The sequence below is a fragment of the Haemaphysalis longicornis genome, unplaced genomic scaffold (assembly GCF_048455015.1).
Source record: "Haemaphysalis longicornis isolate Haplotype H1 unplaced genomic scaffold, Haemaphysalis longicornis Haplotype H1 scaffold_5, whole genome shotgun sequence".
NCBI classification, from domain to species: Eukaryota; Metazoa; Arthropoda; class Arachnida; order Ixodida; family Ixodidae; genus Haemaphysalis; species Haemaphysalis longicornis.
Window position 1 is genome coordinate 10,072,031 of NW_027526385.1, and position 20,536 is coordinate 10,092,566.

At 47.4% G+C, this 20,536-nt stretch overlaps 1 protein-coding gene across 1 annotated transcript in view; it reads left to right on the forward strand.

Annotated features, from left to right (window-relative positions):
- Window positions 1-20,088, forward strand: part of LOC144139038 (uncharacterized) — a 57,804-nt gene extending 37,716 nt beyond the window's left edge. Inside the window, exons 5-8 of the mRNA XM_077671527.1 lie at window positions 8,527-8,665; window positions 10,956-11,138; window positions 15,904-16,029; window positions 19,836-20,088. Coding sequence (XP_077527653.1) covers window positions 8,606-8,665; window positions 10,956-11,138; window positions 15,904-16,029; window positions 19,836-20,045 — 579 coding nt within the window. The 5' untranslated portion in view covers window positions 8,527-8,605 and the 3' untranslated portion in view covers window positions 20,046-20,088. The remainder of the gene's footprint in view (window positions 1-8,526; window positions 8,666-10,955; window positions 11,139-15,903; window positions 16,030-19,835) is intronic.
- Window positions 20,089-20,536: the final 448 nt, after the last annotated feature.

Here is a 20,536-nt window from a genome sequence, read left to right on the forward strand (position 1 = left end):
GCTTCATCTGCAGGGCCCACATCTGCAGGGGCCACGATCCTGCCTCCGTGTACGTGGCCGCCACCGGAGATGTGCTCGGAAGGCCCAGGCAAAGGCCGATGGCCCGACGCTGATCATCCTCTAGATACTCCCATTGGCTCGGCTTGAGTTGCACCACATGCCGAACATAAAGGGCTGCGAAGGGCGCCATCCCGTGGAACAGGCGCTGGGCGACAGTGTGTTAGCAGCCCTCGCCACACGCCAGTGACCACCGCACGCCCTGGCCAGAGCGCCTTCCTGGAGTGCATTGCCAGAGTGCCTTCACCGCAGGTGGCCAGGAGAAACTGGCAGTCGACCATAAACGCCAGATACTTGCCAGTGGTGCAGAACGGAAGGGACTGGCCGCTCAAGGTGAGCGGTGGTTTCGCCTTGCGTGCCTTGTAGCCCCTCAGGTGGACAACGAAGGCCTTCATTTTCAACTAAAACAGCTGTAGGCCAAGACGTGCCATTAAGATTGCGACTGCCACAGTACCTCCTGAAGGCACGCCTTCACCTTGAAGAGTTGTCTCGTTGTCCCGTGTGCCCAGATGGCGATATTGTCGGAATAGTCTGCCACCCCCACTGGAACAGCAAGCCCAGCAGGGATGCAGCGCGGGAATAGAGCCAGGATGAGGATAAAGAGCAATGGGCTGAGCGAACTCCCCTGGTGAACCCCACAGCTGACATCTCGTGGGCTGCTGCTTGCTCGGCCCACCTTGACTCAAAGGGTTTGGTTGGCCAGGAATGCTCTCACGTAACGTCGGAGGTGCCCCACAACGCCCATGTGGTCTAAAACCTTCAGGACGGCAAGTGGGAGATAGAGTCGGAGGACGACTTCATGTTTATCAGGAGCAAAAAGGGAACCTCGTTGTCATGGCGGGCCTCTTGCAGCATAGACACCACATCTCCCAGGGTGTGCACCGTGCAGCGGTGGCACCTGAAGCCGCTTTGCTGCTTCTGGAAGTCGCCACGACGATGAGAAATCCACCAGAGGAGGACCACGACCGTGCTCTCCATTAGCTTCCCCGCTGCGGACGTCAGGGAAACCAGCCGGTACGATGCAGGATTGGTGGACGGCTTACCGACCATCAGCATCGGCGCGGCAAGTGCCGCCCATTAAGAAGGTGGAAGGCTGCCCTCCCTCCATACCCAGTTCTTCCCCAGGCGGCACAGAAAGTGTGCCCCAAGACCGGCCCGTCTATGGCCGCTTTCTGGCATGTCCGGCCAGCATCCAGGTTCTGGCAGCCACTGATCATGCGTTGAACGGCCAACATTCGGCAACCAGCGCTTCGGTATTTTTCCGTCCGCCCGTGTCCGGACGCACAACGGCAGCTAACCGGCTGCCAGATATTCAGTTCTCTTACGGCTGCCGAAGTTAACAAAGAGAACGGCCGAAGTACGGCCTTAGGGCATCCGTTTTTTCTTCGGGAAGCGGTAATCGGCCGAAGCACGGCAGGCGACCGGCCACAGAATATGCGTATTCTTGCGGCAGTTGGTGTTCGAAAGGAGACCGGCCGGAGCGCGGCTGCCGTGCATTCGTTGTTTCAACGGTGAACCGCGCGTCCGGCGGTAGAATATTCCTTCTCTTCCGGCAACCAGTGTTATGAAGGATACCGGCCGACGTACGGCCCCAGAATATACGTTTTTCATTCGGTTAGCTGTCCTCGGCCGAATTACGGCAAGCGAATGGCCACAGAATATTTGGCAACCGGTGTTCAAGAGGAGACCGGCCTACGTAAGGTATCTGGTTATACGTCATTTTTTCGGCAAACGGCATACAGCCGAACAACGGCCGCGCCTGGGCGCCGAAAATTCATGCACAGACGTGTTTGGAAGGAGACCGACCGGTTTTTTCCTGGGGGGAGAAAAAGCCGTTACGGAGCCGAACGACGGGGACGCATTTTTCATCCGCTCCGTGTTTCCACGTTTTAAATGAACGAACATCGTTTGTCAAACAGTAATGAGTGTTCTCGGTGAACGGGCAAGGTGCAAGGACTCACTGGACATTAGCAGGGAACCTTTTAGGCCATCGAAATGTCATTTATTGCCACAAGAAGACTGTGCCACACCGACGGGTGAGCTAAGCCTCGCCAGTCATCGCCGCTACCACGCCTCTGCCGCCGGCTTCGTCGACGCATCAGCTCGAGGCTATTCGCCCCCTCAAGAAATGGAGAGCATTGGAGACATCGACCCGGCAGAGATGTACGATCCGAGACGGAGATGGTTCACCAAAATAACTGGCCTTCAAGGGCACCGAGCAAGCGGCCACCACGCAGGAGCTAATCCGCCACCATGTAAAGGACTCCCCACCAAAGAAAGGCAAGTGCGAGCAAAAGCGCAAGTTATTCTGCTTACAATTAAACTGCGACAAGCAATGTTGCACTATGTTGTTGGTGATAAACGTAGAAGAGACTCGCTCGTGCATTGGTAGGATCAACTTCATGCCCTGCACTATGTTACTTCAAGGGAATTTACGACTGCCTATTTAGAAAAAAAAATTATTTTAAATTTGCGATAACAACAGAGCCTTGTCACTGACGAAGCCTAGCTGTTAATTTAGTTCTGATGTTTGAAGGTGAGCCTAGCTACTCCTGGGATATGACTCATTTGGTTAAACATAATCGCCAGCATTCTAGCAAACACGGATTTTGTCAGGATTTTCTTGCTCAACGCAGATTGTTGAGTTCACGCACGATTTGGCTCTTGCAATAGATAAGCTTAAAGTGGTTGACTGTATATTCTTGGACTGCAAAAAAGCAAATGATGGTGTTCCATATCACCTACTGCGTAGTACATTTCATCCTATGAACTGAACGAATCGGTTTTCGCATTGTTATTACTATTGGCCCTATAGCTTTGTTCAAAAGTACTGTGTAGTTTACCGGACTATAGCGAATGAACGTGATTCCGTATACCTGCAGCTTTATTCGAATTTAATAACATACTGGTGTGCTGATTCAAAAAAGTTTTTGGATGTTAAACAGTGTGTTAACGGCACCTTTACGAGAAAACCTTCATTCCAATTGAATACGTATACCGTAAATTATGCTGCTGTGACAACGGCCGAGGAATATAAATACCTAGGAGTTCATTTAGGGAGTGGTCAGAGGTTAAATAGGCAGGTTCACACAATAAAAGTTACGGCTGCATATGTTTTTGGCTTTCTGAGACGAAATTTTAGTGAACCTCCATCTAACTGAAAAGAACAACATTTTTCACTCATGTGCGCTCAATCTTGGAGTACGCATGTGTTTTCGTGGATCCCTACGCCAAAAAGCTGGTTGATACGCTCGAAAACATACAGAATATGTCAGTGCGATTCGTATTACGTAATTGGCACGCTCAACTTAGCATGAGAGAAAGTAAAAGTAAACTGAAATGGCAGGACGTGAAAGATCACAGACGAAACCACAGGTTGAACTTTTTTCGTAATATCTATCATTCGAAAACTGGAGTAGAAGGGGAGAAGTATGTCCAAGCGCCATTCTACATATCGCAAAGTGGGACCGCTAGCTTAAAGCAAATGATCAACTTTCCTTTAAAGGTGACGCCTTGCGCGATTCATTTGATTTTACATCAATACTGCAGTGTAATTATCTTCCACGTATGATTGCATTAACTGTTTATATTGACGATTTTCAGCGTGCTTTGTAGAATTATTTTGTTATTTTGTCTCACATTTAATGCTTAGTGTTGTGTATCTCCCTTCTCTAATGCATGCAAAGGCAAGAAGGCATCAAATAAATAAATAAATAAATAAATAAATAAACTTCCAGAGGCGCAAGTTTGCCTCCGACGGGTTGAGAACCCTACGGATTCAACCTTGACCAATAAAATATTTATTGCCCTATTCGTTGCAGTATGCAAGGTTTCCTGTATGCATGCTACCATTGGTATGTTATTGGTTTGAAACAAATTATGCAACTCTAATTTTACGCCTTTCCTTGCGTGAACACAGAGGGATACAACTGCAGCCACCTGAAGCAGGGCGTCATTCGCAACTCGTCTAGAATTTTTTGAACGTAGTATGACATTAGAAGAAAATTAAGTTCTTTTGGACTATTAAGTGGTGTGGACGTATACTCATGAAAACAACATTAAAATAGATTGAAAATGAAAGTACCTGTTCGCTCCTTCTTAGGATTAGCCCTGCGCAAGATCATCAGAAAAGTTGATCGAGTAGAAAATGTCTTTGCAAGAAAAATGGGAACAAACTGGAGATACGTTTTTGTGAAGGAGTTATATTAAATGCTCCTGAGTCTTTTGTTGAGAACCAAAACGCTTCGTAAAGGCATTCACGCCGGTTTTATATACATCAAAATTGGTCAAGCAACTGTTATAAAAATAGTCGATGTAGTCATAGCATGAAAGTGTTCCGGAATATTGCCCTAACATAAATTGGCTAAAAGCGGCGCAATTTATCTGTCTGAAATTCAACCCACTAAAGTATGCGCCCTCCGCCGCCCCCCCCCCCCCTCCTCTTTCCCCGTTTATTACAGGTAAGCCGCACCACAGAGGATATCAGGACCTGGACAATACATCTATTCAAGCTCTACAAAGAACTGAATATTTTCTGTGTTCAGCAGTAAAAGAGGCACAGCAATTAAAGGAACGACAATTTGTGAGCACTGTTTAATAAATAAATTTTGCTGTCAACTGAGGCTGGTAATTAAGCAAGGCTGCGCTGAAAGCTTGACGGCTGGTGGTTGCGCGCGAGCTCACTTTGATGTGGCTGCATTGGACCCAAAATGCTGGGTTTGTGCTGCTTCTGCACAGCGCGAATGAATCATCTGCCTTCGCGACATGCAGTGACCGGCCTCAGTACTGCATTGGAGTTCAGCCACAGTACGTTAACTGCAGTTAACGTACTGTGGCTGAACTCTAATGCCCGTAGCACGGCCGTATTTCCGGTAGTTTTAGTCCGGCTGGAGTCCGGCGACCGCATCTCGGCTGTCCTCCGGCGACCGTACTTCGGCCGTACACGGGTGGCTTTCGAATGGCCGGAGCCCTACGGCTAGAATCTGGCCGTATGACCGTAAGCCGGTCGACTGGCCGACGGACACTGGCCGTTGGACAGCCATGGGAGTACGGCCGTATACGGCCAAAAGGCCCACATTTGGACATGGGCCGAACATGGCTGCCGGAAAACGGCCGGACAGAAAATCACCGGCCAAAGTACACCGGCCTGTTTTAGGCCGAACAGTCCTGTGCTGCCTGGGTCAACCGGTGGCAGAAGCGGGTAGAACTGGGTGACGTCCAGGTTCCGGAGCATCTGGTACGTCACCCCGGGAATACCAGGTCCGCTCCGCTGCTTCGCGCATGCATTTAGAGCTGTCCGCAGCTCCCGCAGCGGGATGTCATTACGGCAAATGGCCACCGCAAATGCACCGCACTTGCTAGTCCTGGGGGCGGTGCCAGCGCGTGCAGCTGGGCCGCAGTGACAGCTAAAGCTGGGTTGAACAGGTCGGCTAGCCGCTCTGTCAAGGCCTCCTCCGTGATGTCCAAGGAAATGGCAGAGGCCATCAGAGGGCACTGGTTGGTGATGGCAGGATGTAACGCGGCCCAGAAGACGCGTGGCTTCGGCTGGAGCCCTACGTGAGTCCATGGAGGATTCACGTAATATGCAATATCTCTTCTTCCAGACGCCTGCTCTGGATGGCCCACGGTTGCAGCTGATTGCACCTTGGTTAGAGTTTAAGAGCTCCAGGTCCGGTAGTGCCATGCAGAGGGGTACCTCCTCCCGTACCGTGACCTTGTGGGCGCTCTGCATGACAGCTGCCAGGAGGTGAGGCTCTGGGTCCTCCAGACACATTCTCTTGGGTTAATTGTTCAGTTGGTGAGGGCGTAGACCCGCGTGTCTGCTCACCGGCGGTGGCTCCTTGGGGTGACCAGGATAGATTAGTGGTCCGAGCTCCAGATGCTCGTGGCGGGTTTCCAGGTGTGAGCACACTGCTGGGACACCAGTGTTACGTTGGACACCTGAAACGTAACGTGGGACAACGTAGGACAGCTGAACCGTTCCCGAAAGACTAGGACGAGTTAAGGGGGGCTGCCTGTGTTGGCCATTAACAGGCCGCAGGCTGTGGTAGCATCCAGCAGCTCTAGTCCCCTACAGGTAGTGCGGGGGCTGCTCCAGGCTTGGTTGAGCGCATTATAATCTCTCCGCACGACTACGTCCGGGCCCAGGTGGGCCCGCAGCCGTCCCACTGCTGTGGCATACGAGGGCCGCGTTTGGCAGACGTAGACGCTGGCCAGAGTGGTGTCCGTTTATCCGATGAGCAAAGTAACGGCGGCGCATTCCATTTGGCCATCCACGACCGAGGCCAGGTCTACTGGAGCACTGTTCAGCACAGCCCTCATACAACTGGCTTGGACTTGCTTGGTTGGTGGCTGGTGTCTTGACATGGACGGCTGGGGCAGGAGCGCAGAGTGCAGCTGGTTGCGCTGGAGTGTCACACGTACCACGGCAGGCACAGACAGCTCCGACAGACGTTGGTCTCCTTGTAGTTCTCCCCCAGAAACCACTCTCCCAGTTCCGCATGGCACGGCCCCAAGTGGTTGCAGTTCCACTGCACCACGCATGGCCGCTGGCCTCTCCTGCAGAGTCGGTTTGCCATGTTTGGGGAGAGGGCATACAGGTGTGCCATGGCGGCAGTGTCCGCCAGGCGTGCCAAGTCTTCAGCAGGCAGGCGATCCACCAGGCTGTGCACCAAAGCCAGCACAAAGGGCACCAGCTGGTCTTGACCAGCTGGTGGCCGTCCGCCCATGGGAAGCTGCTCCAACACTGGCGTTTTGCCCACGTTTGGGCAGGTGGGCGCCTAAATGGCTAGCGTGGCTGCTGTTGGCGTCCCTAGGTAGCCGCAGGCTGCTGCTTCTGGCGTCCTTGGACCGCAGAAGGCTGCTGCCGCTGGCTCCTCTCCTGGTGCTGGCTGCCGTGTCGCCTGGCCATCTCCACGTAGCTAGGTCGCTGCTAGGTTAGGACCGACGCTGTGACCTCAGCTCGGGTCACTGGATGCTGTGCGCATGCCATAGCTGTGGCCACCATGGGTTCATGCTGCCAGCGGGGGCTGCGGGGGTTCGGGACTTGGTGGGGGCACTGCAGTTGTTGCATCGTGCGATAGAGGCAGGGCACTGCTGTTTGGTGTGGCCTCCACGGCAGCTAGCACACCTCTGTTCTTCCCTGCTGCAGGCTGTCAGGTGGTCTAGGCGACCACAGCGTGCACACTGCGTGGGCTGCGGACGACATCCACGCAGAGACAGCAGCAACTTGTACACAGCCACAAGAGTAGGGGGAAGCGGCAGTAAATGCGAACAGCACATCAGCTTTAGCCTTCCGCCCCCTACTACTCCAATTTATGTTGGTCTATATCTCCTTAACGGTGAGTTCAGGGTCCGCGCCAAAAACGAGGCCGCGTCTGGTGCCTCGACTGGCGGAGCGTCCGCCGCGAATAGCAATGCTAGCCCCCCTTAGTGGCCAGAAGGCCTGCAAGGCACTCGTCCGTCTCGGTGTCGGCTGCAACCACATTCAGTTGGGTATTTACCCTCACCTGGGAGACTACGGCAGCGGCGGCAAATTCGCTGGCCATGGTCGACCTAGATGCTCTGAGGAAGAAGGCAGGTCGGTCCTACCGACTGAACAGACAGGTGCCGCCGGCTCGCGGCGCGAACGGGAACCGCGTGGTCAGTTTTGTGGCCTTCCGCCGCTTTGCCTTGCATTGCTGGAGGGTACACGGGCCCTGACGTTGCTCGGGACGAAGTTCCCAGGTCAAGGAGCCACACGAACGGCTGCCGCAGGTCGCGATCTCCACGGAGAGCGGCCCACTAAGCGGCTTGTTTTTGAGAGAGAAACAGCAGCGCAGAGCTGTGTTCTGAGAAGTGCCTAGAGAGTGTAGGCGCAGGGCGGAGGGAAAGGGGTTTTCGGCGGGAAATGGTAATAGCGGCGTGCTCAGTATGTAACAGGAAGGAGGTAAAACAGCCTTGGAGATGTTGAGATGGCAGCAGCAGTGTAGTGGAGGCGGTTAGGGTAAGCGGGGTGAGTGTACTAGAAGAAGGAAGGAAAAACGTAATTGGGGTCGCCCATTGAAAGTTCTAGACGCGCCTTGCTACACCATCACGTGAGCCCAGAGCTTCGTTCCACATTAGCATGGGCGACGACGCACGGCACCGAGAAAGTCCTAATTTGGTTCCTTCGCCTAATGTTCAACGATATGGATGATTCTATGAATGGTGGGGTTTTCTATGAATTACTTAAGTAAATAACAAAGGAATAGTTTGTTGCATACAGTGGTGAATCATAAGCGCTCATCATATGTTAAAATTCTTCCTCGGCTGAACTGCATCGTTACTGGAACTCAAGTCCCTCATACACACTGCGTGATGATGCGTCTAGTTAGCTCGTGCACATTGCTCTTGTATCAGAAAGTTCGCAAAATAAAGAAATCAACGGACGTTTTACCTGACATTCCTTATGTCTGCATTATATGAGGAAATTTCGTGCATTTATTTCAGCGCGATTTACAAACCTGACGCGGTGGTTGTCTTAGGGCACCTCAGCTTCGATGACCGCAAACTAACCAACTGTCGTCTGATGGCACCGACCTGGGTAGATAGCCCAACGCCAACTATAGGTCCTTACGCTCCCACCATGGTGAGTAGACTCCCACGTCGTCATTATATCGCTTTCACAATATTACCGTGAAACCGTCGCTACAGAAGACTGCATGATCTGACATAAAAGCAGCTCTAGTGTTCGATGCTGTTTTATGTAATTGTATTAAATTGAAAAGAAACTGGAAGGGACTGTTTTATACCTTATTGATTCCATTGATTAATGCAATAATTGATTGATTGATTGGTTAACTGATTGATTGATTTGATTGATTGATTGATTGATTGTGCCTGGCTGAATGATTCATTGATTGATCGATCGATCTATAGCAGGGTGTGTTGGGCCGTCAGGTTTGACCCTTACAGTGGCACACTGTATTCTGAATAACAAACAAGGCGACTCATTTTCATCCTTTAATATGCGTGCCAGACGAGGTAATAAGAGAGTAAATAGAGAGGCACCTCACTTCAGAGAGAAATTCAGTTTAATAAACTTTAATAAACTGATATTCTCTTGAATGTGAGGTGGCCGTTGTTACCCTCAAAGCGACCAGCAAGCCGGCGCTTGCAGCGAGGGTCGTCTGTGCCTCCCTGTCGTGAGCTGCCATTGGTTCTCTCCTCTGTTTAGCTCTTGTGATTCGAGGATGTGTATTTTGCCCACATTATGCAGGGTAGGGTGGCTCGCGCTGTGCAGAATGTGCAGTTCGAATATGAGGCTTGTGCTGGGTGGATTAGGCACAGGGAGTTTGTTGTTTTATTTATTTATTTATTTATTTAATATGTATTTATTTACATGCCCAAAAGGCCCCGAAGGGCATTACATATGAGGGAATTTACGCAATCAATAATAAAACACATACAAGGGAGAAAAGTCATGCGCATGAAGAATAACATCGGGGCGCACTTGAACGGTAACATGGCGGGTTTGAAATCGGGTATGTGCTAGTTTGTATTAGGCTCCACTCTTGCGTTCTGGCTGTTTCGAGACCCGAGAGTGGGGTTGCTATCTTTTGGATTGATAGGGGGTAATGTGTCATATTGGTATAGTAAAGGGCACTGTTTCTGGCTAACCTTGCCCCGTGGGACGGGTCGGGCGGAATTACAGCTCGCGGAGTAATATCTCGATCCTGCGAGTGTGCTGTTTTGTTCCCATCGGGCACCGTGTAGGTCAGTGTCTAGAGCAGGTCAATAAGGCTGATGAAGGAATTCTTCTGAAGCATTTTGTGTTCCAGGAATGAAATGTTGCTCTGGGCACAATTTTTGATCGCAGTTTGGGACCGTGAAACAATTGGAGTGGGGGGTTAGTAGGTCGTGCAAGGGATACGGCTGTTGCTGCCTCTACCACATCGGTCGGCATTTTCGTATGGATGGTTATTTCGTGCAATGATGGTTCGTCCGTGGTTCTCGTTACAACAATGGAGAATGCTATTTCGTGTCGGTATTCGCGCGAATTCATGAAGAAGGTGTTTTTACGTGACCGGTATGGTTTTGTAGTTCTTGTATTCCAAGTTCTCTTTTGTATTCGGGATGTGCGGGGCGCATACGCTCCGGCAGTGGTTTCACGAATAGACTGTCGCTTATTCCTTGTGGAATTCTCTCTCTCAGATATTTTTACTAGAGGGGGATATTCTGATTTCTTTTATTATATCTCGACCTGTCTGAGCTTTGCCCAGGCGAAGTGTTTGATTGTTTAATTGTGCTTCTCCTAATTCCTAGCTAACGTTGTATATGCCCAGCTTGTCGAGTCAAGCGTTAGATGTACTTGGAGGTATTCGTAAGGATGCTTTTTATGCCTTTCTAATTAGTGCATTTGTGGCTTACCTTGGTGGGGTGCTTAAATGAAAGAAGTTGGTGGGGTAGGTAATTCGGCTGATCACAAGTGTCTGATGATGCAATCTGTCGAGAATAGGAATGTATAATTTTGATGCCAACAAATGCATGTGCCAGCTATGTACCAAAAAGGCCACACTCTTCCATTACACTCAAGCTAACCAAGGGATAAGGTAGCGGGGATTCCAAAGGTTTTACGTGAGGCTGACGCTACAGACCTGTAATTAGAATTTCAGCTGTCTATGGCACATTGATCACGACTGGCAGCACGCAGAAGTATGGCCCTTGCAATGAGTTAGCTGGAGCGTGTGTAGAGGCTGCCAGGCTACGCACCACTGGACTAAAACATTCAGAAGTTACTTTATGACATTTTTATACGTTCCAAGCGTGTCAACTTGTTGCCGTTAGATAAGAAAACACAAATTAATTTCTTAACTGCGCTGCAAAATTGTTTACGCCACTAAATGTTTATGGTTTTTTTTGTCTTGTCCAACCTGCAGCTTGAATCTATGAACTGCATTGAGGATATGACAGGAATCATCAGTGGACCTGTGGCGCTCTCCGTCAGCATGAAAGGTCGCTGGTACAGGCCGGTAGACAAGGTCATACTTGCACATTACTTTTTACACGCGAACTGTAAGCTTTCCGACAACCCTGTGTTCCCTGACGCAAGCCCAATCAAGGTAGGTGGCGACCAGATTGTTTATCTTCAAAAAAATTCATCCGAGTGGTCAAAAGTATTTCTCTAGCCAAACAAAATTTAACCTGTAGCGATGACCGTGCCCACAGAAAAGGCAAAGGTTATTATTTGCGTGTTATTGAGTGTATTCCACCTGGGCCTGTGATCACTGAAGGTTAAAGGCCTCATTTCCCTGGCCCCAACATGGCTTTAAAGGAACTAGGCTTGTGCTTTGTGAGGATACGGTGCCAATTTCAGTCAGCAGTAATACTCTAGTTTTTGTCTTGACGGGCCAGGGATATGCAGTTAGTGGGAGAGGCCTAAACACGCCTGCTGGCGCCAAGACAAACTGTTATAGCGAAGCTTTAACTTCTGAACACGCGTTCCGCCCAGACGCGTAGAATTTCCTATTCATAACTTCTTTAGACGGTAGCTGTGTCATATAAAGCGTATCGTGCGAACCTAGCACGAAATTGTTTTTACGAAGCGTTGTCCAGTACGGTGTCGCACATAGCCAGTAAGTCTGTAACAATTTTTGGGCTTCCAAATTCGCATCCTTAATTCCAAGTACAGTCCCAGATTTGATGTGCTCCACTCTCACAGATACGCAGCGATGATTCAGTGGCTAAGGTTCTGATTGTAGACACGAGCTAGGCATTATACAGAGGAGCAGTGGGACTAGGTTTCGATCATGTGTCGGCCGAAATTTTTCTGGTGGAGGAGAAAAACTGAGTCCTACAATTCCACATTTTCGACACATTCACACCTGCCTAGTCGTCTAAATGTCCGGGATAACACCAAAACGGCGTTCCTCGTGGCCCAGAAGTACTTCGAACACGGAACCTAAAAACTGCACTCCACTAGAGTTTCCTTGGAAATAAAAGTACAACACTTGTGCGTTTATGGTTTTGTTTCCAGATCCCACATTTCCCGCAGTACTCCGAGCGGAGGGGACAATCGGTTGGTGGTGCCACAGAAATTCATCTGGATATTTGTCTTCTTGCGTGCTGTTTAAAGGAAAACATCTTTATACCTTTGACAAACTGTGTTGCGTCGCATCGTATTCGCACCTGTTTTAACACAGGACATGTTTAAACGTGAGCTTGGTTCGATGGCAACAAAAAAAACAAGAGGAAAGACAGTGCACCATCGCAGGTAGGGTATTAAAACAGTGAGTCCGGCATTCGCGCTTGTTCAAGCGTGAGCAGAAGTGACGCTGCGTTTGGCGGCCATACTATGCAATTTTAAAGGTCATAGCCTTTCTTGGGCTACAAATATTCAACAGGAAAACTGGTCGAGCTAGAGCTAGTTGTGCAAGCGTAGAGAAAAATCTAAGCTTGGCGTCGGTCCAGCTTCTTCCCTCCTAGGATTCTCGGTCAGTGTAGGGGACCTACTGAAACCGCCTCGAAAAACACATTCGGCCTTACTACTAAACAATTTCGCCATCCCGGCAAAACCATACCAACACCTAACAAAATTTCGCAAAGCGTAGGAAAACTTAGCGGAACCTATACAACTTAGGTCAACCCCCAGCTCCTGTGTTTCTCCAGCCTTGCAACACAAGTGCAATCTGCATAAATTTTTTTCTTCGCTTTCGTTTCTTCATTACTTAGAGCTGATGACACCGACTGGGTTTTCACTACATGGTCCTTTTCGTCTTTTGGGTAAATGATTTCTAACACTATACTGGTAACACTCCCCGATGATTCTCCAAAATCATTGTTCTGGTCCGGTGAAGTGTTCTCATTGCAGGCCGTCATGCTGACCCGTAACGCAGGAAACACCGGTTTCCCATTTCGTTACGGCTTCCGACGAGCAAAAGTAGCGCGTTGGTGTACGCCTTGGGCTCCTACTCTGGAAAGCCTGGTTTAAGTCCCGCAGTGTCTCGAAGTGAAGAACGAAGCAATGTTCTTGTGGAAGCAAAAGTTATTAGCAATGTTGCCTTTCACAAGGAACTTTTAAAACGCAACTGTTGAAGAAGCAGTCAGCAGAGGGACGTTCGCCGTTTATTGCCGGCCAACCGGATGCTGCAACGTTTGCCTTAGACGCAATTATTTGTTGTGCTTTCGTTTGTAGTAACATCGACTAAAATCCAGAACAATACGATTGACCAAGAACAGTCTAGGATAGTGACCGAAAAGCAACACCCATACTTCTTCATAACAAGACTACCAGGGTTGTATAGAAATTTGGAAAGAAACGAGCACTTTTCTTAACTCACATGAGAAAAACACAACACAAGTACAGAAATGCTAGAACGCTTTATAGGCACAAATAATGACTAAACAAATCAAAGAACAAGGTTAGCGGGAATATGAACTCGAATATGTTTTCGCGTATTCTTTGCATCAGAAACAGTTTTTTATGCGCCAGTCACCGTCTACGCTTTTTCGCCCGTTGAGACACAACGTAAAGCGCTTCTATTTAGCTTGTCTCAAAGAAAACATTACACGCCTAGGCACGTTTCCATAATCGGAACGCCATTATCATCATAAAAAATCTCCGCATAACCCTAGTCTCTTGGAGCTCCTTCCACGATCCTCTTTCTGAATTCTACATTCCCATTCGTCGTGCAGTAGTCCTCCCTACTCGCTGCTTACCCGATCGATTCCAGGGTGATTTTCTTAATGCAATTCCAATTTCTTTCGGTCCCTCTTGTGGCATATTTTGGGAGAGCGCGCAACTTTTATTTACCTGTTATTGCAGGAAGAATGAGAACTCAAGCCTTGTTTGTTGTGTTTGCTTTCATGGCAAGTTTCTGCGGCATGTTGAATTTTTATTCCGCTATCGTAAAAAATGGCGCAGGTTTCACTAGTGATGCAATGCTGAAGAAACAGTACAGCTGGCGGCCCCCTCTGTTCGTTGGAGACGCGTCTGTTGCACTTCACATGAATATCCCTAATTGCCGCTGACATTTTTTCAAGACAAGGGGCCGCGGATCATTTTAAAAAGCCCGAATGCTTTCACATATCTCCCAAACGTTACCACGTTGGCACGCTCTAGAAACGGCTGTCACCAGCTTCACAAAATCGGCGTCTGTCGCGCAAACTCCGCGCCTGCACTCCGCTTTTCAGGCGCGAACGCATGTGAGCTCTCAAGAACAACAGCACCCAAGAGGTCACGGCAGGAACCGAATTGCACAAAAGCTGGTTTCGCAACTCAAGGTACCCAGGTTAGATTCCGCCGACAGTAACAGGTTTTTAAGCTCGTTCATCTCTTTCTTATTCATGCGGCTGCGGCATTTAACGTTTTCTGTTGTGCTCATTCTTGGGGTTTCTGTCATCTCTATTTGTTCTATTTGTAATTATTTCAAACGTCCCAAACTTGTATGTGCATTTGCACTGGCGTCTGATGAAGAGGCGGTCTCAAAAGGCAAGATGGAACAGTTTGTGCTGCTTATGGGCCCCTACATTTGTTGCTACGATTATTTCTTTTCTTCCTTCAGATTTATTTTTTTCTCTCGCTTCAATATTAACCCATTTGTATCTAATTCCTGCGAGAATTCGTTCGTGGTATTCCTTCCGTGTAGATATTGCGCACTGCGTGCCAACACAACTTTTTTTCAAATTGCTGCACATGTTATCAGCCGCTGCTAAGCCCATACCCCTCGTGCCTTTGGGAACGGGCCAGTGGTTAAATTGCCGGTTTCACGTGAGAAAGATCCCAGGTTCAATTCCAGGAACCTCTCTCACGACATTGTTTTCTTGAGAGGCGCACTCTAAACCCCTGCTAGTAGGCTCCTTTCGTCTCCTCGGCACATTCCATGACACTTCTTGGCCTCAATGTTTACCCTCTCCACTTCCCCGATGATGGCAGTTTTGTGCGAACACTCCACGGCGGAACTGTAGTTCATACCACAAGCTGTGTGCAGCACTGTGGAGGCTACATTGTTGTCAACAGACCGCCCACTCAGGGCGCCTAACTCACCGTTAAAGAAGCGACAAAAGGCCCCAGGGCCTTGCGGTTCCACGTAAAGACAGGGGAGAGGACAATGTCCTTTCAGGGCCATATTCATGGTCAGTTGGGCACCCTCATTGAACGAATTGTTGATAACAATGTAGCTTCCACAGTGCTGCACGCAGCTTGTGGTATGAACTATAAATGCCTAAAGAGCACCGATATTAAGTGTACGGTTTATAAAAGAACGCGGGTAGCCTTTCTTCTGCACATACATTTTGCGTTAAATGCGCCTGCAGTTTTCTTTGCGCCAAATACAGTGGGCAAGTATGTCTAACGCCAGAAATTTTATAAGTAGTTTTAATTAGTATGCGTATAAATACTTGGCGTCCAGTGTCCTTTCTGATTCATTCAGGGCTGAGTCGAGTGCAATGCAAGTAGAACGAAAGGTAAAACGTTTCGTGTTGAAGAAGCCAAAGAAAGACTGCCCTCCTCACTGAACATTCAAAGTAATGCCTGCAGCACAATATGGTTAGTGAACTGTGTGATGGGGAAAACTGTGTTACGCACCGGGGACAGTTATCACACGAGTATCAAGAACAAGCACGGGCTGCATCTTATTCCCCTTTTCGCTGACATAATTGTATCCCCTGGTACCGGCCGCGACAGGTGAATACTTCCTGCTGGGCGTGCAGTAAGCTAAGTACGCGGCTTAACATTGGTACACCTAATCATAACAGTGTAGGAAATATTTTGTGGTATAAATTACCCGCGTGTTGCGGCATCTTTTTTTTCTTCCACGCCAACGACTCACACGAAACGCAAGCAATGTTAATTCTCTGTGACCTGTCTTTTCTCAAATTATTCGACAGATCTGCAATGCCAGCAATGATTTTCAGAAAAACCTTGACGTAAAACACAAAGAGGTAGGGAAGACGTATGACAATGCTCTGAGATATGCCTTCTTGTTCGACACCTCCGGAACCCTTCAAGCTAAGGTGAGAATGCAGTATAAAAATGCCGGTCCTCCTCGAAAGAGAGTGAGTCATGAATTTCAAGCATGGGTTAAGCAGATGAATCTCCGAAGGCCTAATCTAACACTTCCGAGACATGCACCAATATTAAGAGAGGAAAATGAGGATAATGGTGGCGGGGTGAAATGCAAGCAATCACCTTATTGTGGAACTCCTTAGGCTGCCTCGTCTTACCATTTTCCTACTCCACATTGTAGTAGTAATCACGTCCTTAATGATGAGCAACAGTTAAACAAGCTCGCACAGGACTTATGGATTTCAGTGAAAGTGAGTTCTTTGACATCATACTTTCGCGCGCACTTGAGGCTGCTTAATTTTGCTTTCCATTCTGATTCCGAATTTTAAGACACTGCTAAAATAGCGCTTTTCATCGGCACGTTAAATGGGCAGAAGGCTTCATATCGGTCGCTCTACCTATAAATGTCACCGCATAGGATTTAGTCGCACAGATTCGGTTACCGCAATAGTAACCGGGAATGCCAAGAAATAATTCAGCGCATTCTAAAAACGGCACAACTAGCAAGACACATAAGACTGTCTGTCCATGTACCTGGCCTCGGTCTGCCTTTCCGTTTTCTGCAAATGTTATTTTGGCACAGTAAAAATATTCGTACGTCATGCAAGCGCAATTTTCCAAAATATAAGAAAAACATAGCAGTAACCACGTATACGTAGAAACGATTGCTTCTTCAAACAAACTTGCTGACACTTATGAGAAATAAATGCTGTAAAGATTTTATTCTTTATCGCTTTCCAAAGTATTTTTTGAATTCAATTCAACATTAGTTATAATTTATAATTTGTAAATTGGTACAAAAACACTCGAACGACGCAAGTTAAAAACCTCATGAGGGACCTGCCGGGATGATAGTCACCGAATAAAGAACGCATCCCAATAATACTAATTTGAAAAAAAGCCAGAACAAAACAATAGCTCAGAATAAAGCCGAGAGAAAAAGAGCATGAATGCCACATAATCAAAGCAAAATAATACTCTGATAAACAGTTACACCATCAAGAACAATGGGCACAAAATCAGCGTGGTCTCAATAACGGTATTAAAACGGGATCTCAACCAAATTGAATATACATTTAATGCTCACGCCAGGTCAATTCGTTGAGACACGAAATAGCTAACAGAAAGCATTTTAACTTAAATTTATAAAAAAAGGAGCACAATAGAAAATTTATTATGAGGACTTAGCGAATCAGGACTTAGCGTAAAATATGAGGATTTGTTTGGCTTAGTGAGTTACGTAAAAGCTCGTTAATCCGAACTGGAAGGGCTGTACGAATTTTTCCAATTAGGCGTAGCCAGAATTAGAGGGCGCGTGCTAGAATGAATGTAAATCGCTCGGCTCTGCGCGGGCAGAACCCAAAGCAGCCATCTCTGGACTCGTTATCGTAAATTAGGCGCTACTACACGTTTGTTGCAGGTGATTTCGTAAACATGTTTTGTAAATAATCATGATATGCACCGTAGGACTGGTACAATGGCGCGGCGCCCACTCTAGAAGTGAAATAAGCTGTTGCAGGATGTAGCGCGCGCGCCACACTGTTGTTTCTCTGTTTCGTTGTGTTGCATCTCTTGAAAATTTGGTTTGGTTTGGATTTGAACCCATTTTATTCACTCTGGGCAGACTTCTTCTGTGAGGAACAATAGAAACCAGGGGATCATAGTTCGAATGAACTGTTCTGGACGCCGACGCGTTCGAATTATGGGTAGTTTCCCCCCTTGAAGTAGGGAGGGCTTAAGTAAGAACAAGGGCGTAAGTTAGAATTAACAAAGTTCGAATTAACATGCTTTTACTCTATATATAAACGAGTGTAGAAAACTGCCGTCAACCAAGTAGGAATCTCAGAATTGAAGTGGTGTGTGGGGGCAAAATATCAAAATAGGAAGATCATTGAAGATACCAAAAACAAAATACAGATGCTATAGCAATGAATTCACGTTGTGGGAAAACACTCAGAAGATAAAATAAAGGGGAATATAGTTGTCGTTGGTGGGAGCATCAATTAATGTGTACGGATTGTTTCTGCAGTGTTATTAACGGTGCAATGCGGCAATTCAGGTAACTGTGAACTACAGCGCATAATGTAACGCGAGTTTTCAAGTTGGCGTAATGTCCAACTCGACCAAAAACACTGACAGCGAGACAACTTTCTTTGTAAGTGACATTACATGCCTTTGAAAGTTGAGGTTCATTGTCCTCGTCGTCATCACCCTTTTTAGGTAGAGTTCAAGAAAGGCTTCTCGCAGTGACCTCCACCCACCCCTGTCCAATGCTGCCCAAGCGGAGTCCTTGCCTATAATTTTGATATTTTTTCTCAACATTTAGATAATGGTGTTCGCCTTATTCTGAAGGAGTCTCTTGGCAGCCGTTATGTTATCCTGGTTGCCCACCGGCTGTGGTAAAGCCTCACTACATGGGCAGTTCTTTCTCTGTAAACTTTTTCTTTCTCTTTAAAATAAACTTTATCTTCTACTCGTGTTTTGCTACCTGATCCCCGAAGGTTGTTTCTGCTCCTATCATTATTTGTTGCTTGTGCTGATCAGCTGATCTAAGATTTTAAATTATTGGTTAAGGCGCCAGGATTCCACTCCTTGTGTCTTCATCGACAGCAGTCATCGGTTTCATTCTGTACTTTTGAGTGACAGCGGCAGATTAGTTTTCAGCAGGTAGACGTGTTAGCGCAGTGGACTCAAGCCCATAACTATTAAAAGTTTGAAAAGTTGTGCAATAATATAGAGAAAAATGATTGCCTCAGAAAATAGCTGTAACGTGATAAGGAGGTTTGAGACCTGGGCGAGGATATTCTATTTTTTGACACAACATTTGTGAATTGCGAACGATAAAACATAGGCTTTTATTTTCTTTTTGTGCTCGTGAAAAGTCTTTGGAAATGATCACTAATATGGCAGTCGATGGTGTGTGGGTCTCTTGTGGAAGCGTGAATAGAAAAAATATAGCCAAAAGAGAATGGAAAGAATCGTCTACAACACAGGTTGTACAATAAGTCATCCAGAAATGATGGTTCACAGCGTGCTAAAATGTTCAAATATCCAGTGTTTTTTGTACGGCTACGATCGTTGAATGAAACTGTGTTGAAAACATTCCCAATTCCCAAGCTTCTTGCTGCGACTGCTGGTGAAGTACAAGTAATAAAAAGAGAAGATTAGAAAGGTGAGAAAATTAGCCATTTTGTAAACCCTTGCAACGTCACCAGGAAACATTATCCGGTAAATATGACTGACGCGCTAATCTGTTTTCAGTGCTTTTCCAATAAGAAACGGGAGCTGGAAAGGCTTTAAATCACATCCAGACAACATTTTACAGAGCCTCAATTAGCTCGAAGGCTGCTTTGTTACGACGCGCGAATAAGTACAGGGCCCGTAGCCCAAGTGGCACTTTATGTAAGCGGGAAATTTAAACCACGTCTTTGCTTCCTTGTCTGCCAGGCTCACCACTAGCAACTATCAGTGAACAGGTTCAGGTGTCACAGAAAAGCTGGCGTCGAGAAAATTCAGGCTCTCTAAGTTTCCTGGGCGCGTACCAGCCGAGGAAAATGAAAAAATACGGTTGAATACACAGAGTAAATGAAACGTGCGATATTCACTATTGGCTCACGGCCAGTTCCTAATACAGTCAAGGCGGATTAATTGCGGTTGCCTTGCCATGCTATGCTGGTTTGCTCACCTCGGGGTTCAGAAACGAACCTCTGTCCACTAATATGCATTTACGCCCACCTTTGTCGTATGATTGCAGATTTGTAAGACGCAGAGACTTGTGAAGCACGTCCGGTTTACCGTCGCAATCTACGACGTCAATTACGACTCTGGCAGTTCCAACTGCCCTGACAAAATTCCAGGAAGTTATGCACGCCTCAGCACCATGAAGAATCTCAATGTTTTTCTGAGCCAGTCTGACCCGAATACTGCGGACTTTTACAGCCGGTGTCAAAACTTTACTGCTTGATAAAGTGATTTCCTTTGCTACTGAGAAAAAAAAAACCTAAGTGGCCATTTATATAACACGTGTGGTGTGCCGGTATCTGAGAACTATTCTGGGTGCACTGTCGGCATGAGTGCGTTACATGAATTATATGTAAACATTACGCAATGTAGCGACCTTTCCTGTAATGATGATCAGAAAGGACGCAGATGTAGAGCGTATTGGTAAGCGTCTTTTTTTAGCTTCTGTGTCAGTGCGAGCTTTGTGAATGCGCGGTGCTAATTTAGCTTGCGACCGAACTGAATCCGCAAGGCTTGTCCATGACTTGTGGCATGTGATAACAGCCACAGTCCGTAAGATATTTAGGATCTTTTTCCCGTATGAGCGAGATTCAGCTTAGCAGAATCTCAGAAACAAGCGAAAATTTTGTAGCGGGCATAAACCAAATGCTGCCAGAGTTACCTATCCCTAATGGGCATGCAGAACATATCAAAGTATAGGTTGACAGCGTTACG